The sequence below is a fragment of the Sciurus vulgaris genome (genome assembly GCF_902686455.1).
Source record: "Sciurus vulgaris genome assembly, chromosome: 15".
Taxonomy (NCBI): domain Eukaryota; kingdom Metazoa; phylum Chordata; class Mammalia; order Rodentia; family Sciuridae; genus Sciurus; species Sciurus vulgaris.
Window position 1 is genome coordinate 24916353 of NC_136476.1, and position 21672 is coordinate 24938024.

At 33.1% G+C, this 21672-nt stretch overlaps 1 protein-coding gene across 3 annotated transcripts in view; it reads left to right on the top strand.

The window, feature by feature from the left end:
- RIC1 (RIC1 homolog, RAB6A GEF complex partner 1) overlaps positions 1 to 21672 on the top strand; it is a 111134-nt gene that overhangs the window by 62289 nt on the left and 27173 nt on the right. For 2 of the 3 annotated variants that reach the window (XM_079113003.1, XM_079113005.1), the window contains 7 exons: positions 3329 to 3471; positions 3688 to 3824; positions 7327 to 7418; positions 11776 to 11864; positions 17891 to 18035; positions 18976 to 19024; positions 21162 to 21314. In XM_079113003.1, coding sequence (XP_078969129.1) covers positions 3329 to 3471; positions 3688 to 3824; positions 7327 to 7418; positions 11776 to 11864; positions 17891 to 18035; positions 18976 to 19024; positions 21162 to 21314 — 808 coding nt within the window. The remainder of the gene's footprint in view (positions 1 to 3328; positions 3472 to 3687; positions 3825 to 7326; positions 7419 to 11775; positions 11865 to 17890; positions 18036 to 18975; positions 19025 to 21161; positions 21315 to 21672) is intronic. The other variant, XM_079113004.1, reaches the window with a different exon arrangement.

Genomic DNA, 21672 nt, shown 5'->3' on the forward strand with positions numbered 1-21672 from the left:
TGACAGTGGACAATGTAGGTGGTTAATCACATGACCAATAGGAAAATCGCTTTCATTTCTTAAAATTCAAGAGAACTTTTAGTTCTGGAAATGCTTGTCTAAGACATTTGAAATTTCACAAATAGTACATTATTTTGCCTGTTGTAATAAAACTCATAAATTGGGTAAATTTACTTTGCAATTTGTAGTTTTTTGATAAGGTCTAGAATTGTTTGACTCAATAATATAATCCCTATTCCTCAAAAAGATACTGATAAAAATCATATTAGTAAGTAATCATAAGTTGAGGAAAAGAGAAAGTGTCTTTGATTTCAAAGCCTTTATAGGTTTCTGGGAAATATATTTACATTTAGAAGAAAATTAAGCTTTCTGATCCAAGTATGAATAAAGGTTTTATGACAAGGCAGACAGAATACCAAAAATTTATTTTTACATCTATTTATGAAATAAGTGATCTTACTTATAATTTGACATTATTTCTTAAATTGCTTCTTGTTTGACATTTTAGCTGCAACTTAGTTTAGCTACAATTGTTTCCATTGTGTAAATGTTAATATTTTTAAGTAATATGTGGCTGTGAAAACAATGAGGATATTCTTTACTGAAAAAGACTTTCCAAATATATTGGTGAGTGACAAAAACCAAGGTGTATATAATAATACTGTTAGTTTCTAAAGAGGAGATGGTAGTATTAGAATATTTATTGTTCTAGAAGAATGCATAAGAGACTGGGGATAAGAACTGAGTAGCCTGGGGACAGGTTTTGAAAGATTTTTTTTACTGTATACTTTTTTAAAATATTGAGCTATATGAATATAGTCTGAATGTATTGAACTATAACAAATGTAATACCTGTTTTTTGGAAGATCCTCTTGATTCACAGTTCTGATAAAAGGGCTTCTTTCACTATTTCTCTTATTAGAATAGAATAACACTGGAACATATTACATAAAAATTTTATGTTAAGTGATGCGTTGTATTTACCTTGTATAGTGTGTCTTTTTTATATTCTCAGAAAAGAATGCTATCATTTTTTTAAATGTGATCAGTGTCACAAAAGATTTGAGTTCAGGATAATCATCACCTTGGTCAAAAGGTTACTCATCACTTAAGATTTTATTTATTTCAGCATTGAAATCCTTTTCAAGAATGTAACTTGATGTAGAATGAATTTTTTGAGGGGTCGGGAAGATTACAGTTTTATTGCATTAGAAAAAACGTTAGCAATGATGATTATAATTTATTTCAGTACAGTTTAGAGAAAAGGTGGTACTGTAAAATAGTTACAGTATAGCTTTCTTTGACAATGATCATCATAAAATTTGGAAGAAATTTCTCTTTTCAGGATAGATTATTAGGTAGAAGGAATTTTGAACTTAAGGGTACCAAGCAAAGTGAAACTACCAACTTGGCTTTCTACTTCCGCTTGGTGGTAAAACCTGTTTGGTGCATGGAAATAGGATAGAAAAAGAGCCTTTAAAAAAAGAATTTGTAGGGTTGGTGTGAGCGGGTAGATCCTGTGCTTAACAAATGCATGGCCCTGTTTTCAATACTAAACCCCACCAAAGGAAAAAAGGAATTTCTGCCACTTGTGCAAGTTTAAACCTATCAAGTGCTAGGTTCTACAAATTTAGGTGGTTGGAATTCTCTAAGTTTTCTCTAAAAATTCCAATAAAATGATTGCATTTCAGAGCAGTGCTTTTAGCACCTGTAATACATATTTGCTGGAAATTTGGGAAATTTCCTATACAATTTTGAAATGGATGAGTAGAGATGAAAGGCATTGTAACCAACTATTTTCCCTCCCAGTATCACAATTATAAGTCAAATAAAGTTACAGATAATTGTTAGGCTGTTGCTTGTAGGAGCCAAAATACTGCTTTTATTTTGTATTTCAGAAAAAAATATAGAGATTAATGTTAAGCATCCAATCTTTGTTAGTAATTGAAGATAGTATTTAGGTAAATGTTTATCATTTAATGAGTTTAATTTACAGTTAAAACTGTTAGATATTATGTTTCTAACTTTTAAATATCAGTTTATTCCACATCTTCCTCTATCCTGGGCACTTAAGAAAACACTATATAGTATATAGTGCTTATTAAATATTAAGTATAATAGCATTTTGAGTTTTTAATGTACATTATATAATTCATATAATAACATGTATAAAATAATATTTGATTAATCAGAAACACTCCTTTACTTCAAGGTACACATTGCAGCATATATGTATCATACTGCTTTCTAACCATGTTAAATCCTTTAGAATGCAATCCTAAATTTAAAAATGCTTACTCATATTTGGGATACCAGATACTTGTTATAAAGTTCATGAAGCCAGTGATTGAAGAGATTCCCTGAGGATATAACTTAGAGTGTATTTAAATGTATTTTGTATGTACTTAAAACCAACATTGATATTCAGAATATTTAAGAAGAAGTGTAGCATGAAAAGATGAGGGTTATTGGTATAGGGTCCTGATCTGTGCTAAGAATTAATCCTTTACTAGATCTTTCATGAGGGAAGAAGTCATTAGTGGCACTTGGATGGCTTGGGGCAAGACCTATATTTATCATCCTTTATGGAAATATTTATTACTTTAACAACTGACATCAGCCTTTGTTTTAACAATTTTGTTTACTTTTAATTAGACAAGGTATATGATGTATCCATCTTCTCATGTAGATTCTTTATCATCTTTAAAATCATTATCTGCTAATTCTAACATCAGGATTATGTGTTGGTGTTATTTATATTGATAGATTTTTCTTTTGACTTTGAGTCACATTTTCCTATTCATATGTCTGGTCATGTTTTGTTGCAGCATTGTTAATTTTGATTTAGAGATTATATATCCTATTAATTTTCAAGTGTACAATCACTACATATGGCTATTGGCTACTGTTATAAGACAGTACAGATGCAGAACATTTCCATCATTACTGAAAATTCTTTTGGACTGCTAGAGGTTGTTACCTCCACAGTCCATGACTCTAGATTGTCATCCCGTTGTCTCTTCTTTATGATGATTTCTCCTCCTCTTTTCCTTTCATGTCATTTGTCACTTGTGCTTCTGTTTTCTAATTTGCTATTTCAGCATTTCTAGTTTTTAACCATAGTTTGTTACTATGGCTGCCCATCGTACATCATTTTTCCCTGAATTTCTGAATCTAGATTGAATTATGCATAGGTAAAATTCATAGCTAAATTGCATATAAATGGAGATGTCGTGATTTTTTTTTTGCATTAACTTTTTCTAGAGTAATTATATTCATACTCATTACTTTCCCAGCATGCTTTTAAAAGTTACTTATTTCCCTACAGTTTGCAGTCTGTGCTGGAAGATCTTCTGGTTGCTACTTCTGATGGACTTCTTCATCTTATTCACTGGGAAGGAATGACAAATGGAAGGAAAGCCATTAATCTTTGTACAGTACCCTTTTCAGTAGATCTGCAATCATCTAGAGGTAGTTACACTTTCTACGTAGGTAGAACCAGTTGTTTAATATTTGATAAAATCTAATTAGGTATTTTCTTTGGATGAACATTGATTTTAATTTAATCGTTTAGGTCATTAGGTCATTATTTTTGTCCTTTTAACTATTCTCAGAGGATTTGCAAGCAAAAGTGTAATAGTTTTATTATACTCATAATCCAATTTCATGTACTTATTTATTCATCAGTAGGTTCATTCCTGGGCTTTGCAGATGTGCACATCAGAGACATGGAATACTGTGCCACACTTGATGGATTTGCTGTTGTGTTTAATGATGGTAAAGTTGGATTTATTACACCAGTGTCAAGTAGATTTACTGCAGAGGTATGGCTTATTTACTTTGAATATTTATTTTATTTTGCATTTATTAATGTTAATCTTTGTTATTAAATCCTTCCCCATTTTCTTTATTCATATAAGACTTTAGGGGTTATTAATTTTTTAATTTAACTATATATATTTATAAACAATGTACATAGACAAAATTATATTAGACATGTTGAAGAAAATTGATGGTTCTTGCCCTCCTCCCTGCTCTGCTCTTGCCTGATTTCCATTCTCAGAGGCATATGCCTTTTAATTCTTGTACTAGTTATTTGGATATTTACCTCTACCACTTTGAGTATTTCCTTTAATTTCACTTTTTAGATTGTGTCATTGACTTTCTCCTATGAAAAATGGCCATTCACTTCCCTCTTCCCTATTGCCAACACACTCATATTCTTTCCATCTTCCCAGAGAAGTTTTATCATTTTTATTTGGTTACTGTTCATTGTTTATATTTTTATCAGTATATAAACCCTGGTAAGACTTTTTATTTCCTGCAAATTTTCTCTCCCTCTGGGAAATAGAGTTTTTTACATTTGCTTAGTGTTTATTATGTATTTACCACTTAACTCAAGACTGGCCACCAGTTATATAAACATCTCTCTCTCTCTCTCTCTCTCTCTCTCTCTCTCTCTCTCTCAAATGTTGGACTTCACACATGCTAGGCAACTGTTCCTCCACTGAGCCACATTCCCAACCTCTACCTCTTTTAAACACATTAAGTATTCTATATATTTCATCCTCTTAAATAAATTTCTCTTGGAGCCTTCTTGCCTGCTCCAAACTTGACTGGTTGTTTACCATACTCCTTTAACATAGCTCTATTTTTGGGTCTTCATCGTCATCACCCTGAGGGTTCCCATTACTCTTTTATTTGTATGGGATCCTTGGATAGCTAATGGTTAATAATACATGGATTTTTCTGCTGTGATAGAAACCCAAAATAAAATTGGATTCATTGAAAACTGAGTTTTGGTGGATTTGTTATATGTTCTTCACCACAGGATGACCTTCCTTCGTTATTTATTTGGACAACCCCCTATCTTTAGATTCATTACCTTCTCTCTTTGCATCTTTTTCTTCCCCTCCTCTCCTATCCCATCATCTCTCTTTCTTCACTATTCCTTAGAAAAGAGTCTTGGAGTGCTTTCCAGTGGATGTGTACCTGACTCCCATAGTATTCTGGAATTTTAGTTATAAAAGAGTTGGGCTAGAGGGTCCACTTTCAAGGTGTAAATTTTATCTTTGACAGTCCTGTTTTTCTCCAGTTTTCTTTTAGGATGTAGGCCATGTATATCATGGCTGCTAAGCATTGAGAGAACCAGGTGCTGTTTAAATGGGCTTTAAACTGGTTCTAATTTAGTTCCCAAGCCTTTCATGTACACTGTAATGTAAAGTTAGCCATTTCTCAGTATTCTTTACTGCCAGTAGAGAACTCTACTCATCTGTGTGCTTTTCAGCTTCCAAAATTCTCTAAGGCTTCTGCCTTCTCTCCCATTCTTTGTCTTTGTTAGTTTATGCTTTTGAAAAAAAATCTTGTATGAAAGTTTGGGGCCTCAGAGTTATGGACACTAAATATTCATTTTTAGTCTGCTGTCTTAACTGGAAAAATTTCACGTTTAAGGGGCATTATTATTGTTGCTCTTCTATTTGTTTTTAGCTTTAATATTCCTAATAAATATTCTGTACTTTATTCAAATAGTGAGGTACTACATAATACATTTTTGATAACTTAATGTCAATATTTTGAAAAAAATCTGTTTCTGCAAAATGCATATATAATTTTATTTGGAACTTAAATGTTTATACTGAAAACAAAAATAGTTGGGCTGAAACGGTAGTTAATATTTTTCTGAGTACTTTAAAGTTAGTTCATTTATTCTCATCATTTTTTGGTATGTGGTTAAAGAAATTTTCAATAAGGATTTAAAAAGAAAAGCAGGTGAACATTAAGTGTTATAACTGGAAAATATAAATTACAAGAAAATACAGATTACTGATAATTGGGAAATACACAAAATGGCACTTAATGTGTTACAGTACATACATTATACTATTTCTCTGGTCAATAGAACTAGATAATTATGGCAAAAAGTCCAGCTGAGGGTCAGAAAAGTTAGATTAAAAACTTTTAAAAATATGCTTGAAGACTTTCAAAAGGTAACATAATAATAAAGAATTACCAGGGTAGGGGAGACCAGAGATCAATGAGCTAAACCCAGTGTTTAAGTGTATAGTAAACCTGAACAAACAATGCTGTGTGCAGCAAAATAGATAGATCTCACAAGCATATTGAGTGAAACAGAGAAACCCAAAAGAATACATGTTATGATTCCATTTTATGTAAAATTTAAAGGAAAATTAAAACATAAGCAACTTTAAATTAGAAAGTACATGGAAACATCTTTAAGTGGTAATAGTCTAAAGGAAAAGATTTCTTGTCAGTTTGGATATTGGTGAGTTTTGTGATAGAGTGAGGGTACAGTGATCAGGAGGGGCACTACTTGAGGTTTTTATGGTACTGATAAGTGTTACCCTAAATGTTGCTTTGTGATATTATTAAGATGTACATTTTTGTTTTGTGTATTCTCTAACAGTATAATTCAAAATAGAAAAGGTTTTGAAAAAATCTTAAGCCCTCCAGTGAGTTCCCCATTTATAACTTGGAGAAGAAACAAAGTTCTTACAGTGATTTCAAAGCCCTAAAATTCTGGCCCCTTTTACATCTGTCACCTCAGATACTCCTTTCCTTTCCCTGTGTTCACTCTGCTTCATCCATACAAGCTTTTGCTATCTCATATCCTGCCAGAAATTATACTATAATGGGCCTTTGTACTTGGTTTATTTCCAAGACTATCTTCACAAGGCACTTGGGAACAGGGAAATCTGTTCAATATGCTCATCTCCCATGTGCTCTCTTCACCATAATTGCCTTACTTTTTAAAAGTATTTACCAATCTCCAATATACTATATAAGGTTTTAAACTTGTCTGTGTACTAATTCATATATAAGGCAGACATACAAGTAGGGATCTTGATGTGTTTGTAATCTTATCATATCCTCAGGATCTCAAATAGTGACTGGTGAATAATTGATGCTCAGTGCTGTTGTTACCATTTTGTTATATAAAACAGTGTCTAGTTCTATTATTAAAATTGAAAAATAAAGTAAAACCCCTAATAGTGAACAAGTGAGATGCAGTTTCTATTATCAAAACTTTGACATTATAATAAGCAGGTTATCTTAATTTTAATTTTGAGATTGGATATTCATTTTTAATGTTTTCTATTAACTAGTATTGGATTGAGTTCACTTGGGAATATTTACTGAACTAACTGATAAAAGATTTGATGTTTTTAAGGGAGAATATTCAGATGGTCTTTCTGATGGGACATTTAAGCTTTAGGAAACTTCACGTTTATTGGAGAAGAATTATACTGGCTACAGTAAATTTGGGGAAACGCTTTTTTAAGCTTTAACTGTTTTCCTTTATTATAGCAGCTTCATGGAGTTTGGCCCCAGGATGTTGTTGATGGAACATGTGTAGCAGTAAATAACAAATATCGACTAATGGCATTTGGTTGTGCAAGGTATTTATATAGACTTCTGAATTTTTAAGTTATTATCAGAAACAAATTTTTAGACTTAAGATGTCTTTCCACAAATGAATCAGACATCACCTTCCTATGTTCATATATAAATACATGACCAGTATAACCACATCATGTACAACCACAAAAATAGTTAAGTTGTACTCCATGTATGTATGATATGTCAAAATACATTCTACTGTCATGTATAACTAAAAAGGACAAATTTAAAAAGATGTCTTTTCACACTTGGAAACCTTACCATGCTTATTATAATTTATCATTACCCTTAATATGAAGTCTAAAGGTATTAGATTGAAACAAAGGTTTGAGAGGCTGGACATTTTAATTTGTGAAATCAAGCTTTTCTTTAACTGTAGAAAATTGAATTAGAAATTAAAAAGAATAAATCAGTTAAAATTTAGGTACTCTATTGTTAAAAAGAGAACCTGAACCTGGCACAATGGTTTATTCCTGTAATCATTGCAACTCAGGAAACAAAGGCAGGAGGATTTCAAATTTGAGACCAGCCCTGACAACTTAGCAGGAGCCTATCTCAAAATAAAAAAGGCTGGGGTTGTAGCTCAGTGATAGAGCACCCCTGGGTTCAATCTCTAATACAGAAAAAAAAAAAAAAAAAAAAAAAAAACAACAAAGTAGAAGATACTTTTTCTTTTGTTAATAATCCTTTTGAAGACATCAGTGTTAATATTACCTTTAAATTAGTAGGTATGCCTTAGTTAACAAGTATATTTAAAACTTAGGTGCAAAATCAATTTCTTACTTTAACTCATGTAATAGAGGTTTTAAAAATAAAATGGAATACAATTACTCATATAGCCATTGTCTTTATGTGCTTATTATGTATGGGACATGGGTCTAAATACCTAGAACACCTTAAAAAAGCAAAGCTGCCTAACTTTTTGAGCTTATACCTTAGCTTAAATTAAAAAATTATATCAGTTATAATACTGCCTTGCAATGTGTATAGTGCTTTTTTAGTTTTTCAGATGTATATATGAAATTCTATTTTGCTCTCAAAATGAAACTTAATTGTTTTATAGCATATGCATCTAGCATGGTCTCCAGCCACATCATTTCCACCCAAATAAGTATCAAAGATGTTTTTAATCAGTATAAGTAATATACATATTACAAATCACCACCTTGATTACATGTTCAGTAACCTCTTTGTAAAGTGAGAACTCTTTTTTTTATTTTAACTTGTTCTCAACACATTGCTTCTGAGTTAAATGTAGACATACACACTTTTTTTTTGTATTTGTGGATTCAGTTCACATTTTATTTAAAATTTTAAAATCTATGTTCATTAAGTACATTTTCATTTATCCTATACTCTTAGTTAAGCAAGCTTATACTTGTCTCATAAAATAAGTTGATGTCTTTTCTCTGTTCATCTTTGAATATGTGGCAGAATTTGCTAATGAAGCCATGTGGGCCTTAATTTTCTTTTGGGGGAATTTTTTGGATGTCTAATTCAATTTAGTTTTTAAAATATATTTAAGAGGATTTCATTTTCTCTAAATAATTTTGTGAGTTATCTTTTTCTAGGAATTGGTTTCTATATTCTGTTAAATTTATTGGCATAGAGTGTATAATATTCCTTTTCACTTTCATATTATACATTAAAAACATAGGTACAGAGTGGTATGTAATCCAAATACTTGAAGTTTAAAAGATAATTGTAGCAGACATGATGGCACACACCTATAATCCCAGTGGCTTGGGAGGCTGGAGCAGGAGGATTGCAAGTTTGAGACCAGCATCAGAAAGTTATCAAGGCCCTAAGCAACTTCATGAGACTATCCCGAAAGAAAAAATTAAAATGATTGGGGATATAGCTCAGATAAAGTACCACTGGGTTCAATCGCCAGTACCAAAAAAAAAGAAAAAAGTAATTTTAATATAAACACCCATCTGTCTGTTCACAACTAGATCAAAAAATAGAACATTGCCAGCCTATCATAAGCTCTACTCCCTTCTATTTGTAACTCTACTCCCTCCCTGACTCAGTAACAATTTTTGGCATTTTTGATAATCATTTATTTTTTGTTATAGTTCAGTTACCCATGTAAACCTTCCTAAAAACCAATAATAATTTAGTTTTACCTGTTTGCGAACTTTAGAGAATCATGTTTTATATTTTGTAGCTTGTTTCTATCAGTCAACATTGTGAATTCATCCATAGTACTTGCCAATAGCTGTAATCATTTTTAATTGATTTATGAATAATGTTCCAGTGTATGAATATATATAGTTCGTCAGCTTTTCTGTTGGTTGACATTTGCATTATATCTTGGTTTCCAAAAGAGAGAGGCATTTTTTTTACATAAACCCACTGTCTTTATCACATACGAGTAATTAATGATAAGTACCTAATATCTAATACCCTAATAATATCTAATATGTACAAATTAACTCAGGTGTTACCAAAATTTCTTTTATAATTCCTTTGTTCTAACCAGTATCAGTCAAGATTCATGAATTATATTCAGTTGTTATTTTTCTTTAGTCATCTTCCTATCTTTTTCCTATAACAATTCTAACACCTATAATAACTAACCTGAAAACTGGTTTTGCTGAGCAAATACAGTTAAATGACTGAGAAGCTCACACAAGTTTGGAACAGCATTTAGAGAAAACTGACAAAGACAGTAGTGGTAAGTGTGCAGTTCTTCCATTTCCTGTGTTCAGGTCTGGTACCCAGGGATCTAGCAGGGCCAGATGATAGGATCCAGAGCTCTGGAGCCTTAGGCTGTGAGCTTATAACCTGCATGACTGAAAAATATTTGCCTTTTTATTAGAATAATCTTGGTTTATGGCCTCTTGGTCACCTCAGTTTCATTAATTGGGAATCTGCATAATCCTGAGTTGAAGTTAATTTTTTTTTAAATCATAGCTTTGTGACACACAAACCAGTGGCTTCTAGTCATGTTTTGCCAACACTTACCAGAATTAATTGCATTGAGCTCTAGGTTGTGGCTGGTGTCTTTAGAGTTGTAAGAAGCCAGCTTTCTTTTTAAGATACCATTTTGCAATAGACAATTTGAACCACCTAGTTCTTTACCTTTATATGTAATGGCTTAACCACTTAAACATAAGTGGTTATATTTAATAGGTGGATTCTGGGTAAACATTTTTGTCATAGTTGATGATGTGTACTTTCTGTGGCATCATTTAACAATAATGTCAAGTTGTCCCAGTACTAATGATGCTAAATTTGGTCATTTTTGTTAAAAATAGCCATATTTCTATCATAGAGATGTTTTGTTTAGTTGCTTTAGGAATAGTAAGTTGTCTTTTTTTGGTGTAATAATTATAAATAAATATGAGGTACAGAGTGATATTACAACAGATGTTTATAGCATATACTAATCAAATTGGAATAATTAACGTTTCCATTTCCTTATCATTTCTTTGTTTGGAGCCTTCGAACTCTTCTAATTCTTCTCTTCTAATTCTGGCACTCATAAAGCATTGTCTTCCTAATATCTGCAAAGGCAGCCTGGTACTGAAAAGTATTTTAAGAACATTTGTTTCTCTTTTTCATTTTAATTACTTTGCATAAGTAATGTAACTTAATAAGCTACCTCACTTTCCAAAATGAGTATGTGTTGAATTTTTTAACTGAGAATAACCCCATAAACAGAAAAATCCTTCCCTGCCACTTTTTAGAAGTAATATAGAGACTTTAGTTTTGGTTTATGACCCTTTGTAAGTCTGATACTTGTAAATATTTTTAAATGAACTATTTATACATACCTTATAGACAGAATAGCATATATAAAAATAATAAAATAAGAATCTGTATTACCCAGCATAAAAAACAGCACATTGCTAGTACTAACAAAGCCTTCGGTTTCCCTTCTTTGATATTCCCCTTTCCCCACCTGTGCAGTCACTAATCTGAAATTTGTGTTTGTTAGCTCCTTGCCTTGCATGTGACTAAAGTTTATTCATTTTTTTTTTCAGTGCTCTGTGGTATTAGCACTATATGAACATACTAGTTTATTTTTTCTTAATCGTTTTATATTCAGGTTGGTTTTTGTTTTGTTGTTTTGCTGTTTTTGTTTTTGGCAATTATACCTAGTCCAGTGAACATGTACACGTCTCTTAATAAATATTAGGCAAGAATTTGGGGGGTTTATCTAGAAATGAAATTGCTAGAATACAGAATATGCATCTACGCAAAGTCATGAGGTGACATGAAATTATTTATGAAACAGTTTTGTTCTACTTTATATTCAAATCAACAGAACATAAAAGAGTTCTCATAAAATGCTTTATTTATATTTGTCTTTCTTCGCTAAGTTTTTTTTTTTGTTTGTTTTCACAGTGGTTCTGTGCAGGTTTATACAATAGATAACACCACTGGAGCCATGCTGCTATCTCATAAATTAGAGCTAACAGCAAAACAATATCCTGGTGAGTATATTTTAAAATGTTTTCAGTTTGGTCCCCCTCTATCTGCAAGGGATACATCCCAACACGGTTTTTACCCTTCCAGTGGTAAAAACTTAGGCATAGTAAAAGATATCCTGATTTGATGATTACACATTATATAAATGTATTGAATTATCTACTCCATAAATATATAAAATTAAAAATTAAAACATTTTAAAAATAATAATAAAATAAACAATTATATACTGAAATAAAAGTTATACGAAAGTGGCTTTTCTCTTTTCCCGTCTTTCAAAGTATAATTTTTGGTTTTGAATGTGAGGTTTAGTGCTCTAGACATCATGCCTGACTTAAAATATATGCCCTAAGATATTGCCACTTAATTCCAGAGTTAATCTGCCTTTCTGTGTTTTCTGCCTTGGTACCACCTCCCACTTTTATGAATGAATATTGGTTCTTTGGAGCATCTTACTCTGGAAAAGCCCATTTTCTTCTCAACTGAAGATTTGCTTTGAACAGTATCCTTTCTCCTTGATCAATTTACTCAACTCTGCCAGAAATGCATCCGCAAATTCTTCATTGGCAGATGCAGCATCTCCTGTAACATTTATATCTTTCAGTCCAAACGTATTCACAAAGCTGTATAACCATCCCTTACTTATAGTAAGTGGATCATTATCACTTCAGAAAGAGGATTACTTTCTGAAGTCTTCACATAGGCTTCAGTGCTTTCTGGTGCAACATGTTGCTGTCAATTTTTGAACCGAGAATAGCCCCATAAACAGATTTCCACAGATTTAATGCATTTTCCATCTTTGTAGTGCATGTATCACACATTCCAACCATAACTTTTTTTGATGTGCAACAGCAAAACTAACAACAGATTTTTCCATTACAATTCCACAGGTAGAACATTAATTGCTGTCCCAGAACTTAGCAACCTCAGCATATGTTTTTTCTTTCCTTGAGAACTTTAACCTATCCACTTAAAGGAAACATTTTCCAACTTATTTTTGGTATATCTGAATTGCCAACATTATTGCTTTTTTGCTTTGGGGTCATTGTTAAGTAAAATAAGGATTATTAAACACAAACACTGTGATACCACAACAGTCAGATTCTACTAAGTGACAATGAGTAAATAGTGTATACAGTGTGGATATAATGGACAAAGTGACAATTGATGCCCTGAGCAAGACAGTGAAATTTTATCATGCTACTCAGAATAGTATGCACTTTTAAATTTATGAATTATTTCTTTCTTTAATTTTTCCATTTAATACATTCAGACCATAGTTGACCTTGGGTAACTGAAAATGTGAACAGCAAAACCTCAGATACTGTAGTGGTAATGCTATGCCTAACAAATACTGGCTTTAAATCAAATGATACCTGCTATAAGTAAATATTGTTAGAACATGTAACAAGATTTTATGTGACCCAAAGATTTCTGTGTAACAGGAGAGGCTCCTGAGATATTTTCTATTCTTTCACTTAGTTCTTTCTGTCCTTAGTTTTAACCCCTGTATTCCTTATCTGGATTTTGCCACAGTCTCTGACCTGATTTTATTCCCTCTGTTATTTTATGTCTTCCAATTCAATTTACTTATCAAACAGATACTTTACATGTTAGACACTTTTAATTGCTGGATACATAGCAATAAATAAAATAAAAATTTATTTTCGAACCCTTTATTCTCTGCTTTTCACAAGATTAAGCCTAAACTTTGCATCATTGAAGATGCTTTTGACTGAATTAACAGAAAACCCAACTTACTATGGCTTAAACAAATAGAATTTATTTTGTCAACTAGCAGAAAATCCAAAGGCAATTTTCTACTGATCTTCATTTGATTGTTTTTGTGGTCAAAGGGTAGCTCCAAAGTTCCAGCATTATGCAGTTGAGACAGCCAAAAAAGATTGGAGCGAAGTATATCTGATTTTTTTTTTTCTTTTTAATGAAGAAAGCAAAAGCTTTCCCAGATATATCCCTGCCTCCTACCTACTCCACCTGTCTTCTACTTTCATCTAATTTATGACCATAAAATGTCACCTGGCTACCTCAGGTTTCAGAGAAAACTTGGAAATGATAACTTTTTCTAAGCCATTATAGTAGAAGTGGAGAAGGTAGATGTCAATAGGTATTGGGTTAACTGACCAACAGGGCTAAAGATGTAGCTTACTGGTAGAACACTGGCCTGGTGTGCACAGGGCCCTGGGTTCCAACTCCTGGTACCACCAAACACACACACACACACACACACACACACACACACACCTTTAAATTTTTATTTCCTGTAAATGGAAACAAAATAATAATCTCATTCTTCCTTTTTATTAAAATTTTTTTTATTTTTACAGACTACATTTTGATTCATTGTATACAAATGGGGTACAACTTTTGATTTCTGTGGTTGTACCCAATGTAGATTCACATCATTCATGTAATCATAAATATACATAGGGTAATACTGTCTGTTTTATTCTATTATCTTTCCGTCCCCCAAATGTAGTTTTTTTACTAATGGAATGTTTATGCCTGTTGGGCACTGCACAGTCTCTCAAACTTTGGGCACAGTCATCCACATTTCTGGTTTCACATTGATTTTCACAGAATACTTACTTTTTATTATAGCAGCTCCTAAAAACCTATCTTTACAAAGCGGAGAAGGCGTGAGAGAAGAATTGAGGAACTTTACATAGAGGGAAATGGGAGGGAGTGGAGGTATGAAAAATGGTGGAATGAGACAGACATCATTACCCTATGTACGTATATGATGGTATGAATCTACAACGTGCATAATCATAGAAACAAAACGATATACCCCATTTGTGTACAATGAATCAAAATGCAGTCTGTAAAAATAAAATTATTTAAAAAAATTAATAAACAAAATGAATTGCAGTTATAAACTACTTGCAGCTAGATATTTACATTGTGTCTAACACATGCTGTATATCACTGTGTTTCTTTTGAAAATTATCTTATGGCACCTCTGTAAGTCTTTTGTCCCTTTCTGGTGTACGTTGGCACACAGGCTAGGAACTAATCTTACACTTTACTTAGCTTGACCAAACTGCCTGCATACCTCCGTGCTTGAATACCTCCACACTGTTTGATATCTTTGACTCTCACACTGATCTCTGTCTAAAATGTCTCATATTTCTACATGGAAGAAATCTAGTCATATTTCCAGATATAGTTTAAATCTCTTTTTATGAACTAGTTAGAATACTCTTCCCTCCTCTGTTTCATTGTATTCTGCACATCTTTCTTAGCATCTATAATGCTTTACTGAACTTAATAGCTTATAATTTCCCCCGCCTAGAATATAGTTTGAGTGTAGAGTGGTTCCTGTTACTTTACACCAAGCTGATTCAGTTTAGTGAGAAACACATAATAAACATGTAATGAATGAATCTATTTTTAAGTCAAGTCCAGTTTCCTTCCCAGAATTATATATAACAGCAGTATAATCTCATTACTATATGTCTTCTGAATTTTGTAATGTACTATGCCTATATCCATATTAGTAATTGGGTGCCTTTTCCCAAACTGAGTTATGTTTTCCTCACAGGTTTAAATGTGTTCCCATCTTAAAAGTGATTATCATAAGACTACAAATTGCTTTGATGTTAGGAGTCAGAAAGAGGTTGAATGTACCTGTGAAAATCTAATCAAACTTATTAATAAAAAATCTTATTAGTTTCAAGGAAGAAAGATATCTTACTTAAAATTTCAGTTAAATATTAGAATACTTAACTTTTCTTGTTGACTTAGTTCTAACCACATACATATACCAATATTTTTGTCTACCATTTCTTTTAACAATTTGTATCTTCTTTTTGAGACCATTTTCTGCCTGATATATATCCTTTGGAATTTCTTTAAGTGAAGTTTTTGGGATGGTAAACTTTGTTTTGTTTATTTTGGTCTTAATGGCTTATTTCACCCTGTGATTTAATTATAACTTAGCTTGTTATACAATTATAGATTGACAGTTATTTTCCTTTATATTCACTGAAGAAGTTCCATTGTCATTGGGTTTCCAGTGCTGCTATTGGGAAGTCTTCAGTCAAATAGTATTCCCTTTTCAGATTAGTCTTTTTTTCTCTATTTGTAAGAGTTTCTCTTTGTCTTTTGTGTTCTGTGATTTGATTGTGATGTGGATGGTGAAGGATTTTGTTTAATCCTGCTTGAGATTTAGATGTGCTGGATCTGAGGATTCATATCTTTCATATGTTCTAGAAAAATTCTCCATCATTATCCTTGATTATTGCCTCTCCTGCAGTTTCTTTTCCTGAAACTCTAATATGTGTTATGCATTTTTATGTGTTGTGTGTGTGCATGTATGTGTTTGTTTTTTGTTTTTGTTTTGTACTGGAGATTGAGCTCAGAGGCACTTTACTACTGAGCTGCATCCCCAGTTCTTTTCATTTATTTTGAGACAGGATCTCACTAAGTTGCTTACGGCCTCATTAAGTTGCTGAGCCTGACTTTGAACCTTGGTTCTCCCACTCAGCCTTCTCCTGAACCACTGGGATTACAGGTTTGCACCCCTGTACCCAATTTTTTTCTTATTTTCTAACCTGGCTTTTGAATTTTTAAATTTCTTTTGTTTCTCTGAACTGCAGTCTAGAAAAAATTTCCATATCAATCTTTAGTTCACCAATTCTGTCTTCATTTATATCTACTAGATCTCTCCATTGTGTTTTTAATTATTTTTATTTCAGAAAGTTAGTTTTTTCCTTTCTAGGCTTCCAGCTCCAACTTTCAGTCTTCTGTTTCTTTAGCTATAAAACACATGATTATTAATGTTCTGTGTCCATTAATTCTAATATCTGAAGACTTTGTCGGTATGTTTCTCCTACTTAGTTCCGTAGGTTCTCATTCATTTGTTTATGTATTTTAGGATTTTTGACTGAAAGCTGATTATTTTTCTTGAAAGTTATTTATGTGAATGCTTTGAGACCTGGATTGCATTTGACTTCTACCAGAGAGGATTTGTATTTCTGCCAGTCACTTGAGAGTACCACATCAATCTTATATACTGAACTTTGTAGTTTTGAAGATTTTTTTGAACCACATTAATGGCACAAATTACAAATCAGGGTGAAGGGTGACTTGTGGCTGCAGATTATCAGGGGAGCTTTAGTTTTTATTCAGTACTATAGGTGAAGCATGGAAATATTTCTTGCTATTCTCTTCTTCAAGGCAGTTTTTTTCTCATTTGCTTTTATACAGTGGATAGAGTCCTTTGTAGTCTAACTTTGCATAGGTGTCTTTGATTAGACTCCCTGGTTGGGCAAACTCTGAGTTTCTTTCCTATCCCTTGCGTGGTTGAGTCATCAGAGGTGGTAATCAAGGTTTTCAGGGCTTAGCAGATAAATTCAAGGAAAAAACATTTTGTCCCAATATTTTTGGTCATTTTGAGGTATTTAAATATTTTATTCAACATCTTAGTTGTTTCAGTGTTTCAGTTGTTGCAGTCAACCTCTGAGCCACATCTCCAGCCATATTTTGTATTATATTTAGAGACAGGGTGCCACTGAGTTGCTTAGTGCCTCACTTTTGCTGAGGCTGACTTTGAACTCATGATCCTCTTGTCTCAGCCTCCCAAGACTGGGATTACAGGTGTGCAACACTGCACCTGGCCTGCTCCTTGCATTTTTATCATTCTTATTATATAGCATTTTCAAAGTCCGGCATATATTTTTCTCTAAATAAAGTATTTGCTTCAACCTTATCCCTGTTCTACACAAGCTAATTAGCACAAACCAAAGACTGAAGATTACTCAAGCCAATAGTGGCCAGAAACAACTTTCACTTCTTATAGTCACCTGTGCACTGAATTTGTCCTGATTAGATCAGACCAAGACTGGTGATCCTTGTTTTAAATAGTCTTATATGAGCAGGATTCATCTCATTATGTGAAGCAGTGATGCTTCTGCTTGTTTATGTTTGAAGATATAGACTATAAAAAGTACTAAGTATTTCTGAAGCAATCATTTGTTTTTTTCTAATTCTTCTCACTATTTCTTAACAGACATTTGGAACAAAACAGGAGCTGTTAAATTGATCAGATGGTCTCCTGACAATAGTGTTGTAATAGTGACATGGGAATATGGAGGACTTTCTTTGTGGAGTGTGTTTGGAGCCCAGCTGATTTGTACACTTGGAGGAGATTTTGCGTGAGTCAATAAAGACAAGTTTAGATAAAATAACTCCATTATTGCCCAGACAGTATATGTATATAGAAACCTTGGGTCATGTAATTACCCTTTTGCCTTATTTGACACTTACCTCAAAATAATTTGTGAGGTTCAGAATTAGTTTGTTCAGAATGTATTGATTTTCCAAACATCACCCTCTTAAAACTGATAGTTCATTCAGTGAAACTCACTGGTCCCCAATACTGGAAAAAAAATTCACTTATTTACTGAGCCCCTTTTGTGTATTTGACCTCATGTCATGAATCACACAAGGTCCTGCCTTCAGGTAGCTGCTCACACAGTATGAGTGATAAGCCTTGTACATAAATAAATAAATAGGAAGTTAAAAGTTACTTAATCTCTTTGAGTTAATGTAGTTTAACCCAGCGGGTTAATAGTAATGGGTTACTATGTCTGCTGTCTTTATATATTACCCTGAGCTACAGTCCTGAGGAAGTGAATACACCTTCCCAAACTTCATGATGCTGTCAAGAAGTCAGTTGAACCTAGAAAAATGGCTGAGTGATAGGCCTAGGTGTATTAGCCTACAGCTTCTTATTTCATGCAGTTATGTATTTCTGTGGTTTTTTGGATTGTTTGTTTTTTGTACTGGGGACTGAACCCAAAGGCACTTAACCACTGAGCCACATCCTCAGCTCTTTTTTAAAATATTTTATTTAGAGACAGAATCTTGCTGAGTTACTTAGGGCCTTGCTAAGTTACTGAGGCTGGCTTTGAATTCTTGATCCTCTTGCCTCAGCCTCCCAAGCCAGTGGGATTACAGGTATGTGCCACCACACCCAGCTGTATTTCTATTTTGATGGAGCAAAATATTGTTTCTAAAAAACTAAAGCTAAATGCTATGTGCATTATAGATAATCATAAGACTCTCTTAAATTAAGTTTCTATTCTGTTTTAGTTATAGGTCTGATGGTACTAAAAAAGATCCCCTTAAGATCAGCTCTATGGTAAGTACTTTCTATTAAATTGGCATAGTATAAAGAATGTAGATATCTTTTCTTTTTTTCTCTCATATTGGTCTGATAGAAATCACAAAGTTATTTTAGTCTTAGCAGTTATTCCTTATACAGTTCTTACTTTGATGAAAGTTTTTTTTTTTTTTAAATTGGGAGGCTGCCTGATTTTTTTCAGTTCTGTTTAGATGTGTCCATTAAGTGCCTTTCTGAAGATGACTGTTCATACAAGGCTCTTCTGTTTTCAAAGCATACCTCCCATTTTTGTGTGACTCACAGGCGCTCACTTCTCATGGCTTCCTTTCTTTTAACATAAAGTAAAATGTACTTCGAGCATTTTTCCTGGAGTACTTGTACTTGTGCATTACTCAAGCACATTCTTAAAACTTTTTATAGATGTTTGTCAAGAGAATTATAGTACTATTGTAATAATTCTTTTATTACCTATTTTCAAATTTCTATAGAAATCAATGAGATATAATCTCTCTCTTTACATAAAACCATTTTCTTGCTCTATATAGCCCCACTTGGTGTCATCCTTATGGAATTAGCGGCTATGAGGCTTATCACTACCCTTCTTCTTTTTTTTTTTTTTATGGTGCTAGAGATTGAACCCAGGGCCGTGTGCTTGGTAGGCAAGGGCTGTGCCACCTGATCTATATATCCCCAGCCCTACCCTTCTCTTTTATTATACAGAGGAAGGCGTTTCTGATCTTGGTAAGAGTTAAAATTACTGTGGTTACCATTTACCTCCAAGGAGCCATTTTGCTGTTTCTCCCTGCCTCCATATTTTATTTTTATTTTTATTTATATATTTTATTTAGTTGTTTATTTAGTTATTTATTTAGAGTACCAAGGATTGAACCCAGGGGCACTTAACCATTGAACCACATCCTCAGCCCATTTGATTTTTATTTGGAGTCTGTGTCTTGCTAAGTTGCTGAGGCTGGCTTTGAACTTGGAATCCTCCTGCCTCAGACTTCTGAGTTCCTGGGATTATAGCCCACCTCCATATTTAAAAATAAGTTTTCCACCAGAGAGGATTTTTATAATTGCAAGTCCGTGCTTCTGAATGGAATATAACAGTGCTGTCAGCCTTGCTAAGTTAATATTTTAGCCACAAGCTTTTACAGGTTTATCATGGGAAAACATAAAACTTCTATTAAACTCTTGTAATTTTGCAACAATTCATGGGTCCCCCTCCCACCTCCACTATTACCATCTTCTTGGCTTACAGATTGAGAATAACTAATCTTTAAAAATTTTATCTTCAGCCAAGCATAGTGATGCACACCTGTAATTACAGTGGCTCAGGAAGCTGAGGCAGAAAGATCATGAGTTCCCATGAGCCTCAGCAAAAGCAAGCAACTCAGACCCTGTCTCTAAATAAAACACAAAATAGGACTGAGGATGTGGCTCAGTGGTTGAGTGCCCCCAAGTTCAGTGCCCAGTACCCCCCCACTCAAAAAATCTGTCATGAAATGTATTAAGTATTAAAACTGAATGTGAGGGCTGGGATTATTGCACAGAGGCAGCATGCTTGCCTAGCATGTGTGAGGCCCTGGGTTCAGTCCTCAGCACCACATAAAAATAAATTAAAGGTATCGTGTCCACCAATAACTAAAAATTAAAAAAAAATAAAAACAATGTACCTGGAGAATTTTATTAAGCTTCTCATTTTACAAAGGAAGAAACATTTTAATAAACCAGATAGCATGGCCAAGATAATATAACAAAAACCCATCTAAAATGAAAACTAGTCTCAACTTCCAATACACTGTTTTTTGCGCTATGTAAAACACTAGTCTTTTGTATTTAAGAGGTAGCTAAATTCAATTAATGGAGAAGTTAGAGAAAGCAATAGGTATTCCTTAGGATTGTGATCCTGAAATTGAAGCTAAGAATGGCATTTAGTTGTTTGACTGTTCTAATTATAGGACAGTGGTAGTGATTTCTCTGAAGATAGCTAAGATGTAGTAGAAGGTATCATTCTTGTTCGAGTTGTCTGTCATAGGTTCTCCAACCTTCAGAAGTCATTAATAATGCTCATTGGTTATTGGAGATATTGACTGAAGGGTAACAAGTCCCTTTTAATGCTTTGACTTTTTTTCTCCCCCATCCTCTCTCCAAGAGCTGGGGTGCAGAAGGCTATCACCTATGGGTAATCAGTGGATTTGGTTCTCAACACATTGAAATTGAATCTGACCTCAGAAATATAGTTAAACAGCCCAGCATTCTGCTATTTCAGTTTATCAAGAGTGTCCTCACTGTAAACCCTTGTATGGTAAGTGTATTTAAAACTCCAATTTCTTTAGTTTCTTTCCAATTGGAATTCCAGAACTTTCTTCATGACTATAGACAGCAAGTATATTCCTAAAATTGGCATATTACCTTTTTTTTTGTGCATATTCTTGTGATCCTTACATTTTACAATAAATTTATACCAAAATCATTCTGAACATACTTTATAGTTTTGGTTTTTTATTTGTTTGTTGGGTTTTGGGGCATGGTTGGTGTATTATTCTTTTTTTTAATAGGGTCACAAGTGGGAAAGCAGTGTTTATATGTTGAATAACTGGAATAATTTAGTCTTAATCTGAATAGAATTTACCAAAGTATGTTTCACCACACTACTTACTAAA